General features: G+C 36.3%; 1 protein-coding gene across 1 annotated transcript in view; it reads left to right on the top strand.

Moving 5' to 3' along the window:
- The window catches only part of PTPRR (protein tyrosine phosphatase receptor type R), a 245,428-nt gene that overhangs the window by 24,414 nt on the left and 197,069 nt on the right, over positions 1-23,945 (top strand). Inside the window, exon 2 of the mRNA XM_033118286.1 lies at positions 542-831. Coding sequence (XP_032974177.1) covers positions 542-831 — 290 coding nt within the window. The remainder of the gene's footprint in view (positions 1-541; positions 832-23,945) is intronic.

Raw genomic sequence — 23,945 nt, 5'->3', positions numbered from 1 at the left:
AGTTACTACTACAATGAGTATACTCAAATTTCTGTCCTCAGTGGGCTTAAAATATTGGACAAGCACTTAAAAATATAAACATAGTTAACTGTAGTATAACTAGGATAACATAAGTATGAAATAAGAATTGTATGAAATGCTATTGATTAAAAGGAAGGAAACTTGACTATGATATAAATGGTTGTCATTTGAGCAACAGATAGGACATCCAAGAGTAGAAGCCCAACAAGGTCTTGTAACTGTGGGTTTAGAAAAAGGAGGGAACTCCTGACTAAAATAGATATTAAAATATCTGATAAATAGGACATTTTCAAACAACATCCACTTCTGTCCACCCAAGTCTCTGAGATGCCTCCTTTCACCAAGTGTGTTCTATTTGTTGGGGATAATGAGGCAGAGAAAAAAGATGGAGACTAACTGATCTGAATTTTTCACAAGTCTTAAAGCCTCTGAAGCATGGGTAACTCTTTTTATCAGATATTTCCACTCGTCTTACAGAATAAGGTCTTTGATTTTTGTTTCTGCTTCTTTCCCCTTTCAGGGTGCTTTTCAGGAAGTAATGATCACTTTTTGGCAATTCATCATAAAAAGAGTGGGAAGCCAGCCTTCATTTATCACCACTCACAAGACATTGAGAAGAGCCTGGATATAGCTCCACAAAAGATATATAAGCATTTCTCTTCTGAAGCACAAATAAGCAGACGCCATCAAATTGTTCATTCAGCATTTCCTAGACCTGCATATGACCCATCTCTCAATCTGTTGGCTGTGGCTGGTCAAGATCTTGACGTGGAAAACCTTCCAATCCCAGCAGCAAACGTCATTGTGGTGGTAAGTATTGCACTTCACTGATGCTAATGCTGATGGTGGTGCTTTCCTTTTGGTTGATGTTGGAAAAAAAAAATAACAAAAATTAATGGTGAATAGATAACAAAAAAAATGGTGATTTTTTTTTTTTTTTCACCACAACACTTCTCATTCTCTGATATTTCTTTTTTGGTACTTGATTATTGTGTGTTGGCTTTCTCTTGAATGTAAGCCCATGAAATAAGAAACCTTGTCTGTATAACTCTGTGCACAGCAAAGGGCATGGTGCCTGTAGTGCTTACTACATATTTAAATTAAAAATTGCTTTAGGAGGGCCTTATAGTTTCAGCTGATCACATCCTGTACTGAGCCTCCTGCCTTCTGTGATAATCTCTTTTAAACAGATAGGTGTTAATCTTAGTTTATGTAAACAAATAATGCTTATTAAAGATCTTCTGGTCACTTGACTCAAATTTTAAGAAATAGAGAGTCCACTGAAAGGGAAGAGGTGTTGTAGGGGGAGGGTGGTTTTCTGTCACTGGAGTAAATAAAATGGTCTGGGCGTACGTGATGGGTAATACTCCTAATATCAGTGAACAAAAATCACCCTTTATTAATCAAAACAATGCAGTGATCTCATTGCTTGTATTCTTAGGGTATGTAACCCAAGCAAGAGGTTCCCAATTTGTGGAGGTATCATTGTTTAAATACATGCTGAGGTTGATAATCTATTTAGACTCTGGTCCCTTTCAAGTTTAAAATCACAATAGGAAGATCCACATTAAAACTATCAATCAGTAGCTAAATGGTTGTTAGTGCATTTCTGCCCCCAAAATATAATCAAATATTTTGACTTTTAAGGCCATGATAATTCAATGAAACTATGTTTGCATTTTGGTAATCTCTCTATGCAGCAAACGTAATTAAATTTAACAAGCTTTCTTTTCCTTTTCTTTATTTTTTTATCTGCTACATGTCAGACATTTTACTTAGTATTGAGAACCAAAGATCCATTCATTGATGTTTTCAGCTAGCATGCATTGTATATTTATTATGATTCCGTCTTCATTTGGGGTATCTAGAAATAGAGACAAATGAAATGGAGTCTCTGGTTTTGCTTCAGAAATGTCTGAGGGGAAATGTCAGTAATTCAATAAAAATCATAAATGGAGAACACAAGATGAGCTCTTGTTAGGAGAAAATCTGTGGGTCATTTGGCCTCCTGAAATACTTCAACAAATTTTCTGCATTTACATGAGTAACAGATGTTCTGAAGGTGAAAGCCATGTACTCTGTCTCTTCAGTGAAGATAAATGATGTTAATGATGTGGCTGTAGCTGGATATGCCTGGGTTAATGCTGGGGCTTGTGGGAGGTATTTCCTCTAGTGACCATCATCTATATATGCCACAGTCATCAACTCTTAAAGTCACTGTGAATTACAGTTCAGGAGGTTTGTTCTCTCTTGTAATGTCATGCACTATCTAGTTAATTTAATGTTATGGAGGATGAAAGGCATCAATGAGGAATTGTGGCATGTCATTTCACTTTTAGCTTATTTGTGGTTTGGAGATTCATGAAAAAGCTGTGCTTTTTCTTTTGGGTCATCATTACAAGGAGGCAATAGGTGATTTTGCTGCATTAGCTTTCCCTAATCTCTCTTGATCTAATCTCTAACCATTCTGTGGCTATGAGAGTTTGCAACAATTGTTAGTGCTAATGTTTCCCGTAATCAATTTACATTACTTATGCAGTGATTTAGCAGGAAAACCTGGTAAGTGGGGTTATTTTAAATAAATCAATAATGTTCAGCTTTCTCAAAAAAACATTTAATCAAATATCAGCTGGGTTGAAGGTTCATTCTATCCAGAAAAGAGATTTAGGTATGAAGTGTACTCATAGATGATGAAACGGAGACATTCTGGTGGCTAAATGACTTTGATGGAGCAATTGTTGTGTGTTTGTATGGCTAGAGTGTACATGTATTATACACATACACACACACACACGCACACACACACACACACACACACACACACGGACCACTTTGCTTGAGGAATATTGCAGTGGTACCAAGGAATTATTTGTGTCTTAATTTCTATCAAAATGAGCAGTGTTAATAAGTATCATTTCCTGAATTAGGGAAATTAATGAGATTTTTTTCCAGCTAGAGGAAAAAGCCACTTCCAACCTTCAAAGCGTATAGGTAATGTCTAAGGTTTCCTAGCTCAGTGGAAAAGATCACTTTTTTCTCCTCCTACGTATATATATATTTTTCTCTCTCATTTCTGACATCATTAAGACAATGAGTTTTAGAATGAGAAATTTAACTGGGACATGAAAGCTGCATGCATCCCTCTCCCTTTCCTGATCCCAAATTGCCTCCACAAAACATTTCATAAGAGCATTTGTCCACAAATGAGTTTTTTTCCCTTTTTCTTCTATCTTTTATAATCAGGAAAATCTGTAGTTTATTTATTCCAAGGAGAGAACAGCACAATTAAAATGTTTATCCCAAAGAATGCTAATTATGTTCCAGAAGCTCAATTAAGAAACTGTTATTAGGATTTCTGTACAAATTCAATATAAAAGGGACATTATTAACAAGCAAAGATAGAATAGATAGATGCCAGATAGCAGCTAAATGTTTGCTAAATCAGAGATTCTGGACTTCAGTTTTTACTAAGACATAATAACCCCTTCAAGAAAAAATGAGGATACGAAGCTTTACAACTTGGCCTCAGGAAGGTAATTCTTGTACAAAATAGATGAGAAAGGTCATACTCTAAACTTTTCAACAGTGGCTCAAATAGGCAGTAAATTCATTCTAACATAGAAGAAAATTAAGGTGCTTGGGCTATGTCCTAATACCTAGACAATTTTCCAATGAAAAGGACTATGATTTTCTGCAATCTATCAGACACATTACATTATGTCCCAAGAATATCTCAAGTTTGTGAAAATCACTACAGCCTGTATACTCCTCGAAGGTGACTTATATCGTGGGGGATGAGAAGGCTTTGTTGAGCTATAGGGGAAGCAAGTGTGTAGACTTATTCCTGAACTAAATGACTTGCTCATGGTGGGAAAACTCAGAAAGTGTGATTCAAATACAGGCTTTGGAAAAATTATGAATTATTACGTGTCAAGGGTATTCGAGGTCAAATAGTAAATAACCAAGTCCAAAATGCTAAATGGATGTTAGACAATGTAGTATAATGTAAGGTGTGATTTGAATGTCTTCTGATATAGTCTACGATACTTGCCCCAAGTTCCTAAAGAGAATGAGTATAAAAGCCTGAGAAAAAAATCTCTGCCATGTTCTGACACGTCAGTCCATTTGTTAAAACAATCAAATCTGTAATTCTTTTCCTTGATTTTCAAATCAATGCAGTAGTATTATAGAAACATCTTTTCTGTTTTCCTTGAAAATGGCATTTTGTCTATAGACCCTAACCAACTTTGTCATTTGGGTTTTGTTCTTTGTATTAGTTCTTTGCATAACATACTACCTCAATATTTAGCAGCTTTAAACAAGAAATATTATGTCACACGGTTTCTGAAGGTCAGGAATTGGGAGCAGATTAGTTGTGTAGTTCTGCCTCGGGGGTTACTGCAGTCAAGCTGTCATCCATGGCTAAGTCTCTGAATACTTGCCTGAGCTGAAGGATTCGCTCACATGACTATTGGCAGGAGGCTTCAGTTCCTCAACACATGAAGATCTCCACAGGGCTGCTCACAACATGGCTTCCCCCAAGTATGTGAAGACAGAGAGAGATCCCATACTGCCTTGTATGACCTTGTCTCCAAGTCACACACCATAATTTCCACTTTATTCTGGTTCATTAAAAATGAGTCACTAGGTCTAGCTCACATTCATGGAGAGGGGACTACGGAGGGAATGAATACCAGGAGACAGGGATCATTGAGGACTATCTTGGAATTTGGGTACCACAACCTTCAATCAAAGCAAAATTGGGGAATTGTTGTATTCTGCTTGTTATGTACTTCTACCTACGAACTTCAGTATAAGTAACTGTGTGCTGAAACCATATTATAGTAATGGTGGAAGAAGCTATGTCAGTTAAGGACCTTTAAGCATCAAAAGAAACTTATGATTAGGTGCCAATTTACAGACAGGAAATCAAAGCCCCAAATCAGTAACTTTCTCCGGGTTACACAGTTAATAATAGTGCTACAGGCAGAATTCAAATCCAGATTTGTCTGACTTCAAAACTCAAACATTTTACATTTTACCATAAGTCATTTGGTTTGCTTTGGGAAAGTATTGCAAATTTTCCCAACAGAAAATTTAACTTTATGAATTACATTTTATTTAAGCTAATGATGATGTTAATTTTTATCCTCTGAAAATACACTTATTGGTAGCTAGATGTTAATTTTGGTGCCAGAGGGTAAAAAGTAAAAGATCCATGATGACCATTCCATAAATAATAATTAAAAATGACTTATAGGGTCAAATTCTATTTTATTTTTAAGAAAGTTCAGAAGAAGAAATTTTGGAATCTACTTCAGAAATTTGGTTAAATTTATGCTTTTTTCTTAACTTACTCTAAATGCTTCACGTTCAAGTATAAGATCTTAGATAATCACCTTTCCTTTCATCTCCAACATTTGCATTTTAGAAAGCTTTGTGCTTAGGTTCTCTAGTTATATTGTACCCCTGAAAAATAGTCTTCAAGTAGAAACTCTATTCTTGAACTTGGCATCCTGACAGTCAGAACTATCACCATCTGTTGCTTTTCTCCATTCCTAGCTACTCAAGCAGCAAGGAGGATGCTCAGACACGTGCTGGAAATGTTAGGGGTCAAGCTTAGGCAATGGCTATGTGAAGTTTCAACACTGGACCCCTTAGTACATCGGCTTGTTTTGGATCATTTCAACTCAACATTAAGATGACTGATGTCTTAGGATAACTGGTTTAATTAATTATCATACTAATTGGACATTGACTATCCACATGTACAGAGAATATGTTAGTAATATTCTTGTTTTGACTCCCAAAGTAATGTCCTTCCATACTGTTTTAGAGTATTTAGAAATACAGAGAAGGAAAAAGAATAAAAGCAACCCTTAACTGTTAGATAACAATGTCATCTTGATAATGACTATCTAGTATATTTATATTCATGTTCATATTCATATTTATATTTATACTTATACTTATATTTAATTTATATTTATATATAGTCATATATATGTATATATAGTCATACATACTTTTTTATAAAATATGGACTCTGTATATATAAAGTTTTGTAATTTTTTACTTACCTTTTCATGTCATTAACTATCTTTATACAGCATCATTTTTATAGTTGCTAAAAATTCCATAATTTTATTGTATAATAGATTTTACGGTTTTATGTATTGACTTATATTCCCAATACAGTCAATGATTTAAGGTAGATAATTCTGAGAAGACGAAATAAATGTTGAATATAGCAAATATAGTATTCTTTTCATTGCAGCTGCCTAATTAATATTATTGAGATAATCTAGTGAGTTGATCTTAAAGGAAACTACTTTCTTTATGAACTCTATAATATAATTGTAATATGAGATTTTTTTTCACTAAGCTAAATTATGTGTATATTCCATAGACCGTAAATGTTAAACAAGGGAAGTATTAAAAACATCCAAAGAAGTTAGCAGGACAAAAAAAAAAAAAGAGGATATTTTGTTAAGAGCATATAAAATGTTCAATTTCAGGAGTTTTCATTGAGGAAGATGGAAAGAAAGTGCTGTGTCTTTATGCTAGAGACTAAAACCTTTTTTTTAATCCAAAATTTCCACAATAATGCAAAAATAAATGGGACGTGCTGATAAACAAAGAGGACGTGTTTTCTTTGGAGCTAATATTTACTGGTCAAGTGTCTAAAAATTGCCCTTTGATTTTCCAATTGTTAAGAACTGTTCTCTTGTAGCCTCTGTGAGTGACTTTATCCTTTTTTCATTTCTTTCCTTCCTACTTTCTCTATTTCTCTCTAATCATAAATATCTATAAATCATGCTTAGTTTTTGTTGTTGTTGTTTTTAACTATACAATGCTCTGCTTTAAAATCTAACTGCTAATGGATGATTCCATTGGGCTTTCTGAGCATCTGGCCCCACCTGTGCACGATGGGATTGGCACCGTTTAGGAAATGCCTTAGTTCTCTCAACACGATCCCTGTAACTCAGATGGTAGAAACAACGTCTTCCTTTCTCTTGTTTTATGAAAACATAGGAGTGAAAAGTCTCTGGAAGAGTCTCTCTCTGGGCAAAGTTATGAAGCTTACTCAGTGGTAACAATGAGTACAGCAAACAGTTGCTGCTTTAGCAACAGATAACTTCAAATAAAGTAGGAAAAAAACACACTTTTGAAGGATAGGCCAAATGTTCAGAGACAGTTTCTAAGATTGCAGGAAGAGTAGTGTTTGTGATTTGTTTCCTCTTCTCTCTGGAAACCACAAGAGAGCCTTAGAGAACACTGAAATATGTATCAAGACAATCAGGACGAAGAATCTGTCTTATTCTGACATTTCCTGGATAGCATTTATTAGTGTCACCCCAGTTATTCTGAATATCTTGGGGTTCTATATGTGTTTGTGTGTCTGTATTTCAGAAAGTCCCCTAAATTATCTCATGCTCCCATTACTGATCTAGTAACACTGCATTGTTTAAAAATTTAGGTACTTTTCCTGAAAACACGGCAAGTAGATAGGTGTTTAACCAGAACAAGTACATTTGTGCTTTAAGCACAAGTTCTTTGTGCTTTAAGCCATAAAGGTACTTTTTCTCTCCTTTTTAGAACCAGTCTGTTGTTGCTATTTTTTTAAGCAAGAAATATTGGTCAGCAAAAGAAAAAAAAATTCCATATTGAGCAGGCCACTAGGCAAATTTTTTGAATGTAGGATTTTAAAAAATCATCAATCTTTTTGTTTGAGGGGGCAAATAAATTTTTAAAAATTTCTTCATGTGTGACAAATGATAGTGTCATCTACATTCTTAAGTACTATAATTTTTTTAATCATAAGATCAAATGAATAAAGTCAAGTTTATGCCACGTTGGATTATGAAAAATAGCCAAGTTATAGGAAACGGTATATTTCTGGTGACTAACTAGCATAAGTAAATCATGGAGACTGGAAGAATATATCAGTATATCTGTAAGGAATCAAGAATTAGTAGGGGCAACTGAATTCTCAGACATGCAAAAGTTTTCAATGGACAGCCAATCCTTGCTCCTTGAGACATTCATTCATTCAGAAATATTATTGAGTGCCTCCTGTGTCCTAGGCAGTAAAGCAGACTCTGGGGATACCAGAGTGGTAAGATAAGATCATTGCCGTTATTTAGTTCACATTCTAATACGAGAAAAGACTGTATAAAATAAGTAAAGAATGAAACATAATTTCAGATGGTGGTTAGTACGATGAAGAAAGCAAAACAAAGTTGAGTGACAGGAAGAAAGTGGTGGGAACTACATCATTTTGGATTTTGTGTGATTCTATTGGATAATCAGGGATATTTCGGGATTAAATCAATGTATAGCTCGCGTGGTAGAAGAATAACTTTGGAGTCAGCAAAAATGTGTTGGAATCCCAGATCACATACATACTAACTGTGTTTCTTGCAATGACTTAACACCTCTATTTCAGTTTCCTCATTTGTAAGAAAGTGATACTAATAATATCCATCCTGTGGAATTGCTGAGGAATTGAATGAGATAAAGCATTAAAACCACTGAGCGTCATGCCTGACACATAGTCAGATCCTTATAAAAATTGAAGGCTATTATTAGCATTATATGGAACAATGGAAAAATATATCTTTCTAATTTTACTACCAAGAATACTTGTATTTCTCCTGAGCCCCTGGTTGGCTTATAATTATATCTTTTAAATGATGTGAATCACGCTTCCCTCTGACTCTTGTCTGCTAAAAAGCTGAGAGCCAAATCTGTGGCCTACCTCTAGCAAATACAGAGAACTTTATTGAGGGGGCCTTATTTATTTTGTGAACTAACTTCATTCTTAGCTGGATGTTTTCTTTTCTTCATTCGTTTTCCTTCTAATTTAATTTCCTCGTTTCCTTACTTTTTTATTCAATTTTATTTTGTATTATACAATACATGTTTTTGTAAGCTGGCACAAATCCTTTCTGTACCTTGTTCTGTCTAAACAAATAGTCACCATAACAAAATAGCAATCAGTATGGACAAGTTGAGTTTGAATGTTACACAGCGGGAAATCCCCCTACAGGGAGAATTTGTTTACCCTTTGTGTTTGAAAAATAAGAAACTATAGTTAGTATGAAAGAATTACAATGTGTATCATGATCTGTTCGGCTCACTGCTCAGTAGGCCCCAACCTCTACCCAATCCCAATGTCAGGGACCAGTGTTCATTCCCACAGCGAGCAGTTTAAGACAGCGGGAACAGAATGGTTTTAGGAGACATCCTGGATTCACGTGCCTGTTCTGCCACTAACTACCTTTGAGATCTTGGGCACAATGAACATTCTGAGTCTTTGTTTCTTCATTTAAATGGAAATTGTAATACCTGACATGACTACCTCCTTTCATTCTTTCTAGAATCAGTGAATTTGTCCTGTGTTCCAACATAACACATTGTTGTAATGTCAACTGTCACAATCATGGTGGTGGTGGATGTTGTAATATCAATTTTACTGCTGATCTATTCTGATCTTGGGGTAAAATCCCAGTACTGTCATGGACTTCTTGCCTTGTACAAATCTAGGGGGTACCTTCACCTGTAGTTTAAGCCAACAGCATCCCTTAGAGCTGTGCTTCACACAGCCCACACAGCCGCATATGATGGTCTTGACCAAAACCCTGCTTATATTCCATTGCTATTTACCTGGGCTCTTGACATCATCTTCCTTTCCTGAGCGTCCACTTTGGTCAGCCAACCAGCACTTCTGTTCCTCTGAAGCTGGAGACCAGCCTTCTTACTTGTTTTGTCTGTGCACTCATATCTCACAGCCATCCCTACCTCTACCTGCTGGTAGCTTTTCATGTTGCCATGGGCCATCTTCTGGTGAACTGTCCACCTGCTATTTTATCTGCTGAAAGCCTAACCGTCTTTTCCATCAGCCAGAATGTGCTTACCTGCTCTATGCTCACCTCTTATCTCCTGCTCCCAGATGCAACTCCTTCTTTTCATCTAAATAATGAAATAATGTATTGATTGCCTTTAGGATCTTAACATTAGCTATCACCTGTATTGTCAGTAGCTACTGTTACAAAGAATACTTTTTTTAAGGTGTTATTCATCTGAATGCCAAATAATTTATTGATAACCTAATAATGTATTAATAACCTAACAATTTATTTCAAAATTACTAGGGAAGATGAAATAATAATCATTCCACACACATAAATACATACTCTAGGTAATTGAAGCTTACCTTTGTAATTATGTAGGGATGTAAATCTTTTTAATTTACACTATACATTTTTCTATTCTAACTATACATAAAGATTTTATTGTTGCTTTAAAAACTAAGTCATACTTATTCCACAACTTGGTTTTTTTAAATAATAATAGGTCATAGACGTACTTCAGAGTCTTTAGATAGAAATTTGATTATTTCTTCTAAATAGCTGCATAATTTTCAAGTTTGTTTATTCTACACTTAAAGTAGTCCTCAGATTCAATATACATTCATGTTTTATGCAGTTTTATTTCTTTGTGTATGTGTTTTATATTTGCCACAAATAATTGCTGCAATAAACATCTTTCATATACATGCTTGGAGAAAGAGGAACAGATATACAGATATACTATATGTGCATATATATATATATGTGTGTATATATATATATACATATATATATACACGTAAATATATATTGTTTGTTCACTTATATGTTTTATATATATGAATAAGTGATTTTCAAAAGAGATTATTTACCCCAAGACTATTTTCATTGTTACATTACCAGATTATTGCTTTTTGGAAAGTTGTAGCCTTTCACCATCCCTTCAATAATGTATAAATGTGCCTGACTGACTCAGAGTTTCTGCAGCAGCAGTTAGTGGTGGTTCTTTTTAATTTTTGCTGATTAGGGGAGTAAAAATTGTATCTCATTATTGCTTACATTTGCATTTCCATGACAATGAAAAAGATTGAGCATCTTTAATGTGTGTTCTTTTTTTCATTTCCTCTCATGCACATTGCTTATTCTTGTGTATCAGGTTGGTTATCTTTTTTCTTAACAACTTGTAGAAGCTCTTTGTTTATTGGGAAATAATCCCTTTGCCTGCCATATAGGTTATATACAGAGGGCGCCAAAAAAATGTATACACATTTTAAGAAAGGAAATAACTGTATTAAAATTGTAATAATGTATACGATAACAAAAGAAGAATACAAGTCATGTGTATACAATTTTTTGGCATCCCGGTATATAATTGTTTTTTTTTTCCCTTAGGCTGTCATTTCTCTTTGTTTTTTATGGTATCTTTTGCCATACAAAAGCTGAATTGCTTTGTGTTCAAATGTTTGTATTATCCTTCTTTAAAAAACAACATTTTGTGACTGTCTTTTTTTTTCTACTGAACAATATATCATAGTCATTTTTATAAGGCAGATTTAACTCTCTCATTTATCTTTCTCTAGTTTCTTTATATATGGATAAACTAATGCATAAGTAAGAAATTCATTTCATTTTTTATTACAATCATTTTTGTTCAATATTTTTTGTGGTTTTCTTCCCCTCTCCTTCTCTTTATCCAGTTCATCTTCTTTTGTTGAACTCTCATATACTCCTGGTCATTAATCCTAAGAACCTAATGTGTATCCTTCCACTTATTTTATTTATGCCCATATAATCATACACACGCAGATGCATACACACATACATGCACACTCACTCACAAGAATGTGCATATATACTGGATTTTTGTTATTTTGTGTTCTACGAAAAATGATATAGTATTATACAGACACTTCTCTGCTTTTTTCCCTTTCTTTCCCCATGATACTTCATGGAAAACTTTTCTAATCGATAGTCATGACTAATTATTTTTAATGGTGCATAGTACTTCATGGTGTGCTTATGCCAAAAGTTATTCAGCTATTCCTCTATCAATGATAATTCACATACTTCCCGCCCTTATATTTGGTCCTATGAATAATGTTACGAGAATATCATTGTACATATGCTCCTACATGCTAGTGCTTTTCTAGAAAAGCTAGTGCTTTTCTTTCTATGGAATAGATTCCCAAAAGTGAGATTGCTGAGTTGAAGTAATGTATAGCTGGATTTGTTTCCCCAAAGATAACAGTAATTTGCATTTCTACTAATAAGTACTAAAGTAGCCATTCTTCATTTCTATCAGCAACAGTGCTGATCAGTCTTTATTTTTGTGACTGATAAGTGTAAAAATATATCTCATTATTACTTCTGTTTCTTTAAAAAAGCTACCAAGAATAGCTTACGTTTTCTGGATGACTCCAGATCAGTTGTCTTTCTGTATGTGCAGTGTGAGCTGTGTGAGTTTCCTGACCCCTCTGGAGATTTCACTGTCGCTGCCTTTGCCTGATCCCAGTGGCGGCCTGAGCCACGCCTCCACCCTCCCTACTTGGTTGTCTCTGATCTGTTTGAAAAGTTTGGCCTTTAAAACCAAAGGACTACATTTGCCAAAACATTTAAACATCAGTTAGGACTCCTACTGAAGGCCCAAAGAGTACCATTTATGATTTTAGCTTGACATTTTAGTAATCATTCAGCTCTTAAGGAAAATTTCCCTTCCAAAAGGTTGTCTCTCTCTAATAAGGGGTAATTAAAAGGCTTTTGTTATTTAAAAGCATTGAATGCCATTGTCAATCTACTTGGGTTAATAGGCTCAGAACCCACTTATTACATAACAGAAAATTTCTAACCTCAAATCACTAACTTAGAAAATGCTGATTCGTGTTTTTTTGTCACACCTTGTAAATATTTTAGCTCCATATGTTTATTCACAGTGAGAAAATCCCTCAGCTTTCTTATGGACTTTTCATTGATCATTTAAATTCCTTTGCTTTGATTTTAGACTCAATAAAGCTAAGTTCTGTTTAAGACTAAGTGTCCCATCCATCTTTATTCATTTCGGGGTGAAAATACTCCAATGAAATGTTCACTAAGAATTCTGATTCCTACATAATTGTTTCTCGTTGTAAATGAAATCACTAGACACCTAGATTTCCTCGGCATTTTGAAAATCACTAGACACCTAGATTTCCTCGGCATTTTGATTGCCATAAATTGTTCTCTCAGGGTTCCATCATGTCTGGACAATGACAGGAGGGAGTGAATCTCAAAGCTCAGTTCCAACTCCTGGAAAGTTGATAGCCTGATCAGTTTACCACACGGTGAAGCCTGTCTTGTTCCAACTACTTGATCTCCAAATGATGCACATACTAGCAGAGAAAGTGGTCTTCCATGCCACCTGTCCAACTCATTTATTTTGCAAATAGGCCCAGAAATATGAGGCAGCTTGCTTGAGACTAAAAGCTCATCAGGAATCAAAGAACTTTGAGTCAGATCATCTGAATCTTCATTTTTCTTATGGAAAATTAGGATATTAACATCTTTCCTCTTTCCTTCACAGGGATTTTAGTAAGGGTCTAATGAATCGATGTATATGAAAACACTTTGAAATATTTATGTTATGCACAAATGTCAGGTGTCATAAAATTGTTTTAAAGTTTACTGTTATATTTCTTCTAGTGGGAACATCAGAAATCTCTGGATAGATTATAATAGCTACCATTTATTGAGTTAGTATCTACGAATATGCCCCACTATCGAACTCATCTCATTTAGAGATTTTCATTGTCACACCTCTACTCTTGCCCTAAAAAGAGTGGAATGATTAACTTGGTAGGCATCAGGATGTTTCTGCCATCTTTTCTTTGAAAGACATTTAAAATGGACAGTATGTCACGGGCCAGGCCCTGGAGCCAGTCTTTGAATGCAGGCAAACCCTTTCAAGTGTCTACGTAGTGAACACCCCTTTGTTCATGGATCCTATTTTATGTGCCATTATATGATTTTATATAAAAATAAGCATAACTGATTTTACAAGCACAAAAGGTATATCTGAACATAAATCCTATTTATAGTCATATTTTAAATGACCTGTAAAAAAATAAAGTGAACTTTAAAAATTAATATTACTCTAATCATTTCTGTTCATGATCTTTGAGAAAAATTTGTATGAGTGCTGTTGGGGAGGGGGAAGTTGCCCCCTCTACCTCTCTGTAGTTCTTATGGCTAGACTTGTAATAAAATTGACACAAGATCAAATTGACCAATCAGAGAAAAACCAATGTAATGTGTCGCATGTGGGAGATCGTAAATGATGCTCAGGGAAATGACTGAAGCAGGCAGCTATTTATGTTAATACTGTGTATACACACACAAAAACAACGAACTTTTGAAGACTTGACAGGATGAAAAAACTTCGTTTTGGGTGCTCCTTAGTGAAGACTCTAAACAGAATGAGGGCTTGAGGTTGTAAATTAGTAAAAAGTGACAAGTTTTGTTTTTACAGGCTTTTGGACACTGAATTCCTTAGCTCTGGTAATTGAGGATGTCTCTCTAAGCCCTTGTGGAGCAAAAAGTGTAACTTTCACCAGGGAGAGTTATTTCTTTCATTCAAGGAGACAAAGGAAGGTCAATGTGCCTTTTTTTCATAAGCTGTTTTTCAAGTAACTTTAATAAGAAATAATATGCCAATATGCCTTGGGCCCCGACGATACAGAGTTAAAAAATAAAATTACTGAATTTATTTTCATTGTCTTTTTGTTCAGAAAGATGAAGTCTATCTTTTAAAATATAGGTTCAAAAGAGGCATGCTGAAAACCAGTATTGTCACCTCTCTAAACAATTCTAGCCTTTTCCACTGACCATTATTATACGCCTTTTGGGAATGAGGCCAAGGTGTGATCTGAGGTGATGAGATTCCCTGCTCAAAAATATATACTCTAGTAGCTTGTCACAGTCTAACCTTCCACCAGTAGAGAATAATTTACTGTAATAATGGCACTGCATTTCCATGATGTCTGGGATGAACAAAGTCTTGATATCAAGACAGTAGTCAGGCACTGGAAGTTTCCCCATATAATTTTTCCAGATATTGTCAATGCAAGATTTATTTGCACAGCATGCCTTATTGATACAGGCATGATAGTATACATTGCTATACATAAGGGGCTATATATAGATCCCTAGCCTTGTCTTAAAGGAACAAATGAGTCTTCAGATACATAATTTTTTCCCACAAAGAAAAAGAATGATGTAGGCCTGAAATAGCCTCTAAGCAGACAAAGTCAGGCCAGGGGCTGGGGGAGATCTGAGCAGTCCAAGTACAAAGTACAAGGGGTGGACTCCTAAGAGATTGGAGTAGGAGTGAGGGTGAGCTGGTGTGAAGACGAACAGCTCCTGTATTCTACTTTTCTCTCAGGCTCAGTTTGCTGCTGTTGAGTTTTTGGCTAAGTATCCATTAGCCAGAGGGGTGACTCGCTCATAGTCTATGAGCTGAAGTCCATCTGCAGAGGAGTCTGTTGGCCCAAGGGGTTTGAAGGGGAATGTCTTCCCCTTCACAAGCAGGGCCTACGGTACAACCTGGGTCACAGGGCCAGCCACTGGCAGCTGCGTGTCCTTTACTCCTGAAATCCTTTGGGTTTGTGATACTGGTTTTGGATCTCAGACTCTACTAAACCTCTGTATCCCAAGTATTGGTTGTATTTTCTTTTTATTAGTTTCAGGTATGCAAAACAATGTAATAGGTAGACATTTACACACCTCATAAAGTGATAACTCCTCTCCCAATATACTACCCCTCTGACATCGTATATAGCTGTTACAATTCCACTGACTCTATTCCGTATACTGTATTCCACATCCCGTGACTATCTATCTATCTATCTATCTATCTATCTATCTATCTATCTATCTATCTTCAATTGTAGTTGACATTCCATATTATTCAGCTTCAGCTTCAGGTGTACAGCACAGTGGTTGGTTGCATTTTTAATGTATTCCACAATTTGTTTGTGTCCTTTACCTGTTTTTTCAGGATCAAGCCTGTTAATTCATGCCACTTGACATATCTCCTGCTCAATTAATGTAATACTGTGAAAACCTTGGTGGAAATGTCAGTGTGCATCTTTGCTGAATGCCGTAAGAGCACAGTCTGAAGCTGTGATAATTAAGCCCTTCTTTAACAAGCATTAGTAACACAATGTGTGTATTGGACATGATGGTTGTCAGGATGGCTGAAGGACAGTGGACTTTTCTAGAAGCTTCTCATTCTCCCGACATTCTTGTGACAGGAGGTTGTATTTTAAATGTAACATTTTCACAGTGTGCGAAGCATCTGTTTCCCCAATGTCTTTGAGAGAATGAGGCCTGAAGATCAGACTTAAAGGTTTTTGTTGTTTTTGTTCCCATTGAGCTGCTAACTTACTGAGGATATGTAGGAAACTGAATCTTGTGATAATGGTGCATCTAGAGAATAAAGGGTAACAATACAAGAACACCAAAAAACATTCCCCACCATTTTTTGGGCTCCTGCTATACATAAAACACAATGGTAGAGGTTTTTCATCCTCAATCTCATAACTCTATGTGGCATTATTATTCCCATTTTACAGATAAAGTCATCAAGGCTCAGGGAGGTTGTCACAAAGAATTGATCTCACTTGATTTTAAAAATGGTAAATTTTCCACCATGTGGGTGTCCCCTGTGATCTGTGGGCTTTGGAATGGTCTGTTTGTTCAGGACTGCAGATAATTGGCAGCTATCCTCCTGGGCTCTTAGCTGGAGCAAAATTATTCATGCAGGGAAGGTTAAGTGCCTTCTAACAGATGGTAGGTTCTCTCTGGGCCAAGGAGCTGTGAAATTCATGGGCTGGGTCTAGTGATCAAGTTACTTCTCTGAATTTCCCACGGCCTTCTCTTGAGCCAGAAGAGGATACTCGACTTGTTGGGAAGTCTTGTGCTGCTGTATTAGTTTCCCATGGCTGCTGCAACAAATTGCCATAAACATAGTAGCTTAGAACAACACGAATTTATTATCATGTGATTCTGGAGATCAGAAGTCCAAAATCAGTGTCACTGGGCTAAAGTCAAGATATCCACAGGACCAGTTCCTTCTGGAGGTTCTAGAGGAGAAACTGGTTCCTTGCCTTTTCCAGTTTCTAGAGGTCACTGCCGCTTCTGGGCTCACCGCTGCATTCTAACAATGGCTTCCTTCTCACCTTTTCATCTATCATCACATGTCCTTCTCTCTTTCTGACTTCAACCCTCCTGCCTCCCTCTTGTGAGAGTTCTTGTAATTACACTGGGCCCCCCTGGGAAATCCAGGATAATTTCCCATCTCAAGATACCCAATCTAAACATATCTGAACAGTACCTTTTTCCATGTAAAGTAACATTCATAGGATTAGGACATTGACATCTTTGAGGACCTATTATTCAGCCTCCCACAATCAGCTGGCCCTGGTGATTGCTTCACTGCTCGTGATACCCCATTTGGGGCAGCTTGGGACCCCCCAGCATCTCTTGAAACACAGCATCCCCAGTTCCCCCCACGTGTACCACATCCAGGCAAGAATGTGGGGGGCAGAGTTGATTTGTGCTCCTCACTGTCAAACAGGGCTTGCAGTTTGCTAGACTCAAACTGGAGGCAGCCCCAGATATATTTAGACCTCAGTGCATTCTTTTTTCTTAAATCAAGAATTTTATTTAAAAATTTGCATTTCGAGTATTTCTTTACAATTAGGAGGTCTGGTATCACAGTGCCATATTTTCAAATGGTAGAATAATGGCTCTGCCTTGAGACTAAATATGTGCTCTCCCCACTCACCTTAGTCCGTGCCCACTGTCTAATGATGAATTACCCCTATTTTAATTGCTTGGACCTTATAGTGTAAGTATTTGAGTTTATAATCATAATTCAAAAACCACAGTATTAACGTGAATATTAGAGAACATTTGTTCAGATCATTTGGGCAGGGATAGTAACTTCCTCTATATATACTAGAAAACGTTATGTTAATTCCTAGGTATCCAGGTAAGGCAGAGAATGAGCTTTGTCAGCCAGCATCATCCGAACATTTACAGACTGATTGGATCTTTCTGTTGGGTATTTCTTTTTGAGGCCTGACTCCCAGCCTTAATCCATGAACACCTGGGCCTAACATTCCTAATTAGCATTTCAGTATTCCTTCCATTTCACTGGAGGAACAGTTTTCTACTTGTCATCTGGAAAGTGACCATCCTTTCTCTCTTCCTAGAACTGTCTCATAAGTACTGTATCAGTTTTCTTAAAATTTAGAATCTCCTTTATTCCAAATAAAAAGTTTCATCATCATTATGTCCACAGTCTCAGAAAGTGGCTGGCATACCGTGGGTCGTTAATAAGCATTTGTTGAATGAATGAATAAATGATCAGTGGTATTGATAACAATAGCTAACATTTATGAGAACTTAGTGATGGATGAATGTTGCATCTTTGGATGAGGTAGCAATTGCAATCCTGATGGAGACAAGTTCACTGTGGGTGGCTGCCCTCCCACAAGCCCTGAAAAGGCAATCATACCAATCATGCCACCCTTTGTTCCTGGCTACAGCTGATGGGACCATAGGAAGATTCCTAAGCCAAGGACACCACAGCCTCAGTGGTCCAGGAGTCTGTGACATGGCCTCTTGTGAAGAGCACTCCCAAGAAACAGGACTAGCCCTTTAGGGTTTTTTTCCTTTTAAGAATTAAAACCAAGAGAAACAGTCTGTCCAAAGCTGGCAAATAGATGTTTGAGCAAATGGGTCTTGCTAGGGTATAGGGACTGGCTCCCAGTCTGGCCACATGCAAGATGATGCTGCAGAAATAGTGCAGCCCCTGAGAGATGGAGGAGAATCTCAGTTCCTAATTTTCTAGCTCCCAGGTACAATTTATATGAGGCTTGGCTATTTTCGAATGGCTATGAAATTACCTGTTGTATCTTTAAAGCTTTTCCCTTCTGCCTTTCACTCAGAGAGGCTATCTGTTCCTCATTATTAAAAAAATTGCCTGCAACATAACCTTAACCCAGGATGCTAGGCTCGCCTGACAGCAGAATTTAATGAAGGTGGGATTGTGGAGTAGCAGTGGTGTCAAAGTGAAGATCAGAGGAAGCCAAGAGTTTTGACGGCTTCAGGCACTACAAGCCCCCAGCAAGTCTTTCTGAATAGAATTGGGACTCAACAGTTTTAAGAGATAAATGTTTTCCAACATGCATGTGTTTCTGAGTCTTCAATTCTGAATGGGGAAAAAAAGGCATGAAAATACCTGGGAAATATTTCAACCTGTTATAGAGCAAGAAGAAATGACAGCTATTTGTTCATTAAAATTATTGGACTGAAAAAGGATGTAAATTAAACAAAAAGAAACTATTAAAATTTAATTGAGCATTTTAAGAATCAGCTTGCTAAATTTGAAAAGAGTGCATTCTTAGTTTTAGAATATGCTTCCTGGAATAGCTACCTTCAAAGTGGACAAAATCTTTATAAAATAGCCTTGGCATTAATTTTTCATGAATTAAAAAGCATGCTAGAGGATTAAAGCAGAATAATAGATGTAACATTACATAAAAGTAGAATGCTCATAAATCATTTATGATTTCCTTGCTCATCAGGACTTGGCTTTTTGAATCTTAATTGAAAACTGGTTTGGCTATATTGTTGAAAAAAGTAAATTGGTTATTCTGATAGCAGACAACTTTCATTAGGGAGTTAATTAATTTTAGGAGGCTGAGAGCCTGGCATATTAAACATACACAATCATGTTTAGTCATGGGACTTTATTTAATTACAATTGTTTTCTGATCAGTGCACATTGGTTATATTGTATTTTCATTTTGATCAATGCTTGTTAGATACAGTGTGAGTTATTATGAGCTATATATAGTTATATATAAAAGCACAAAGTAGGGTTAGGCCTCAAGTAGGAATAGGGCAACTGGTTGATCAGAAGACATATTCTATAACACTCTTGACACTAGACCAATCCTTATGCCATGTCGTTTCCATCTTCTTTTTGTGTTGACTTACTCATCACTTGTTATGGTAAACTTGGACATTTTTTAGATCCCAAATGAGGTGCTATTATAAAAGATAAATTAATTGATCTTTTCATTCTTTGTTTCTTTTTGATAAATTAAGCAATGGATGGAATGGCTGGTATATTTTATTTGTTCTGAAATTATTTATGTAATGTCTTTAATTTTTATCATTTGAATTTTGTCACCATCTTAGTTCCCTCCTTTAATACAACTAGTTAGGTCTAATAATTACACTTCACAACACTTAACAACACTAATTATAATAAGTCTGTAAAAGAGGCATCACTATCTTCATTTTACAGATGAGGAAACTGAAGATCACTTATGTCACCAACAGGTAACTTCTCTAGGCCTGCAAAGCTAATCAGCACTGAAGGTAGGGTCCAAATTTGTGGAGACATAGCTTTAAGAAGACCCTGGAGAATTTTCCCAAGCTCTTGCAATTTTTTGTAATCCACCACTAATCATAAGCTTTATCAGGACAACAGGTTGCTGTGGGAAAGAAAGGTCTTGTCATGAGCAATTCTGACATATTTGCCTTTTGCCCCACTTTTTGAGCAGTTGTCATCGTTAAAATTCTCCCTTAAAAGAGCATGACAGTCTGAGGATCACTCCATTCTGAACTTAAGTTTATAGCCTGGTTTTGAAATCCAAATTTTATTTCTTAAGAACTAGATTAGAAAGGCAATAGCCAATTAAGGCCACCTGTTCACGTCCTCGGTGCTGTTTTTGGAAGAACCCTCACATCAAGAAAGAGACGCATGGCCCTTTCACAAGATCAGAACTGCGATAGGCAGATGACTATAACTTGGGATGGGGAGAATGGATAGATCTTCTTCTACAAGCCCAGGACTAAAGAAAGGTCTCTGAGTGACCTGAATGAGTTCCATGTCAGCCAGAGCACAGCCCTGACTGCGATCAGTTCCAATCATTCCAGAAGGCTTTGGGAAATTTGCACGGATACCATCAGAATTCAGTCTCCATAAGGATATTTGGAATAGAAACGCCCAGCCTTCATATGGTTTTATAGAGTTCACAATCTGACTGGTGACCTCTATAAAAACTCATCCTATTTTCCATTTGCCAGGCAGTTTCTCAAGCTCAATTTTATAGTCACCGTACCAAAACCTTTGGGAATTTGAAAGTTAAATTCTTACCAGTTCTAAGTATGGGAAAGTCCACACGTGAAACTAATTTCACAAGGAAATGGTTTAAACATAACATTAACAAATGTCCTCAGAGATTGTGCTGTGATATCTAGCTCTCTTTGTCTTTCTCCCTAGCTGGCATTTTCTCCCCATGCGATAATCTCACCTTTCATTCCCTGTTAGGACAAGGGGAGCTTCTTCTGTAGAACTTCCTGGACACTGTGATTTGCATTAGTCTTGCCCTACTCTAAATCTTATTGCACAGGCGTCCATCGTTTATTCAACAGGTTTATAGAGAAAAAAATCAAGTAAAATTCTAGATGTGTTGAGTTCCAAATGCCTATAAAATCTATACAATCGTGTACCGAATAACGACATTTTTGTCAACAATGGACCACGCATTGGTGGTCCCATAAGATTACAATGGAGCTGAAAAATTCCTATGGCCTAGTGACATTGTACCTGTGTGGTAACTTTGTGGTGCAATGCATTACATTGGTGTTTGTGGTGATGCTGGGGTAAACAAACCTGCTGCACTGCCACTCGTATGAAAGGATAGTGAATACAATTATGTACAGTACATACTACTTGATAATAAATGACTACATTACTGGTTTATGTATTTACTATATGTTTTATCATTATTTTAGAGTGTATTCTTTCTACTTATGAAAAATGCTTGTTGTTAAACAGTATGCCACGTTATGCTGGCAGCAGCCTCCTGCGTCTTGTGTTTACTGCATCACTTGCTTGCATCATTTTCTCTTGTGCTTGATTTAATCTCATATTGTTTCATACAGTCACATGCTGCACAAGCTTGTAGCCTAGCAGCAATAGGCTGTACCATACAGCCCAGGTGTGTAGTAGGCTGTACTGTCTAAGTTTGTGTAAGTGCACTCTGTGATGTTTGCACAATGACAAAAATCACCTAATGATGCATTTCTTAGAATATATCCCTGTTGTGAAATGGTGCATGACTGTATCTGGAAATATAGGCAGTTACCACTATTCAAATATACATATATATATATATATATATATATATATATATATACACACACACATACACATATACATACATACATATATATATATACACACACATACACATATACATACATACATATATATATGTATCTGTGTGTATATATATATGTGTGTGTGTATATATATATATATATATGGCTAAAGCTCAGGGGAAAGCAAAAAAATTAATTTAGGGAGTCATTAATATACAGTGATAATTGCAGATTAGGAGTGGATCACATTATCCAAAAAGAATAAGAAGATAAAAGAATCTTTAGGCCACAGGAATTTGATCTGATTGTTTACAGATGTATTACTACTCAGTACAAAAACAGTACATATCCCATAGTTAGCTCAGGGTGACAGATAGAGAAGATAAGCCACAAATATAATGAGGATATGGCATAGAGGTGAGAGGGAAACCAGGAGAGAGTGCTACCATGGCAGCCAGGGCAAGGAGCAGTTAAGTGACAAAAGGTTTCATGCATACGTTTGTATCCACTGAAGTTCATTACTTGAAAATCATTGGTGAACTTCAGGCGAGTTGAAAAGTGGGACGTAAGGGGGTTGCAGGGATGAGTGAAAAAGATGAAGGGATTAAGAAGTACCAATTGCCAATTACAAAAACAGTCATGGGGATGTAAAGTACAGCATAGGGAATATAGTCAATGATGTAATAACTATGTATGATATCAGATGAGTACTAGATGGGTAATAGACTTATGAGGTTATCAATTTGTAAATTATATAAATCTCTAATCACTACATTGTACACCTGAAACGAACATAATATTGTATGTCAACTGTAATTGAAAAATTCTTTTTAATTTTAGAAAAAGAAAAGTGGGATATAAGGGCATTGAGATGTGATTATAATTGCATTCTACAATTCTAGCTTTGAAGAGAAGTGATTGGTAGCTATAGGAACGTAGACTCCCTAAAGGGCTGGTCGTGCCAGTTTTATGTTTGAAGAGGCCCAAACCTGTTCTTTTTTACATATATAATTTTTTTTATTTTTCAGTTACAGTTGACATACAATATTATATTAGCTTTAGGTATATAACATAGTGATTAAACATTTATATAACTTACAAAGTTATGTAAATAACCCCAATAAGTCACCCCAAACATTTATGTAACTTACGAAGTTATATAAATCTCCTCAATAAATCTAGTACCCATCTGATACCATACATAGTTATTACAATATTACTGACTATATTCCTTATGCTATACCCTACATCCCCATGACTACTGTGTAACAACCAATTTGTTCTTCTTAATCCCTTCTCCTTTTTTACTCACCCCCACAAAACCCCCTCCTATCTGGCAACCATCAAAATGTTGTCTGTATCTATGAGTTTGTTTCTGTTTTGCCAAACATGGTCTAATAATACCGGAAAGCAACCAAAAGAGAGGAAGAGATACAAACTGAATTGAGGGGCTAGAGCAGTGTTCCTGAGAAGCCAGAGCTCTCAGGCAGAGGGTTTCTTCCTCCGTAGAGGGAAGGATATCATTTCAATTAGAAGACTAAGGAGAGCCAGACATGGATGACAAGGTACCAGCATGCATGACAGTGGGATTCTAGGGAGTTCTCTCTGATTTATCAGCGGTGGCAAGAGGAATAGAAAATAGCTTCCAAGAGCAAGAAAGAAAGTTGGAAACAGTCGTTGTGGAAAATTGGAGCAAGAATTGACTAGGAAACTGGGGTAAAAGAACATGGTAGTTTGTAGGACCTGTGAAATAAGAGAAGGAAATAGGAAAGATTAGCTAAAAAGAGCCTCAGTTTGCAGTGCATCCCTGGGAAAGCCTCAGCCAGGCTGGTGGAGAACCAAAGAGCAATG

The sequence above is a fragment of the Rhinolophus ferrumequinum genome, chromosome 10 (genome assembly GCF_004115265.2).
Source record: "Rhinolophus ferrumequinum isolate MPI-CBG mRhiFer1 chromosome 10, mRhiFer1_v1.p, whole genome shotgun sequence".
NCBI lineage: Eukaryota > Metazoa > Chordata > Mammalia > Chiroptera > Rhinolophidae > Rhinolophus > Rhinolophus ferrumequinum.
The sequence above is the reverse complement of the archived record's forward strand: the minus strand, read 5'-3'. Positions and strand labels throughout refer to the sequence as shown.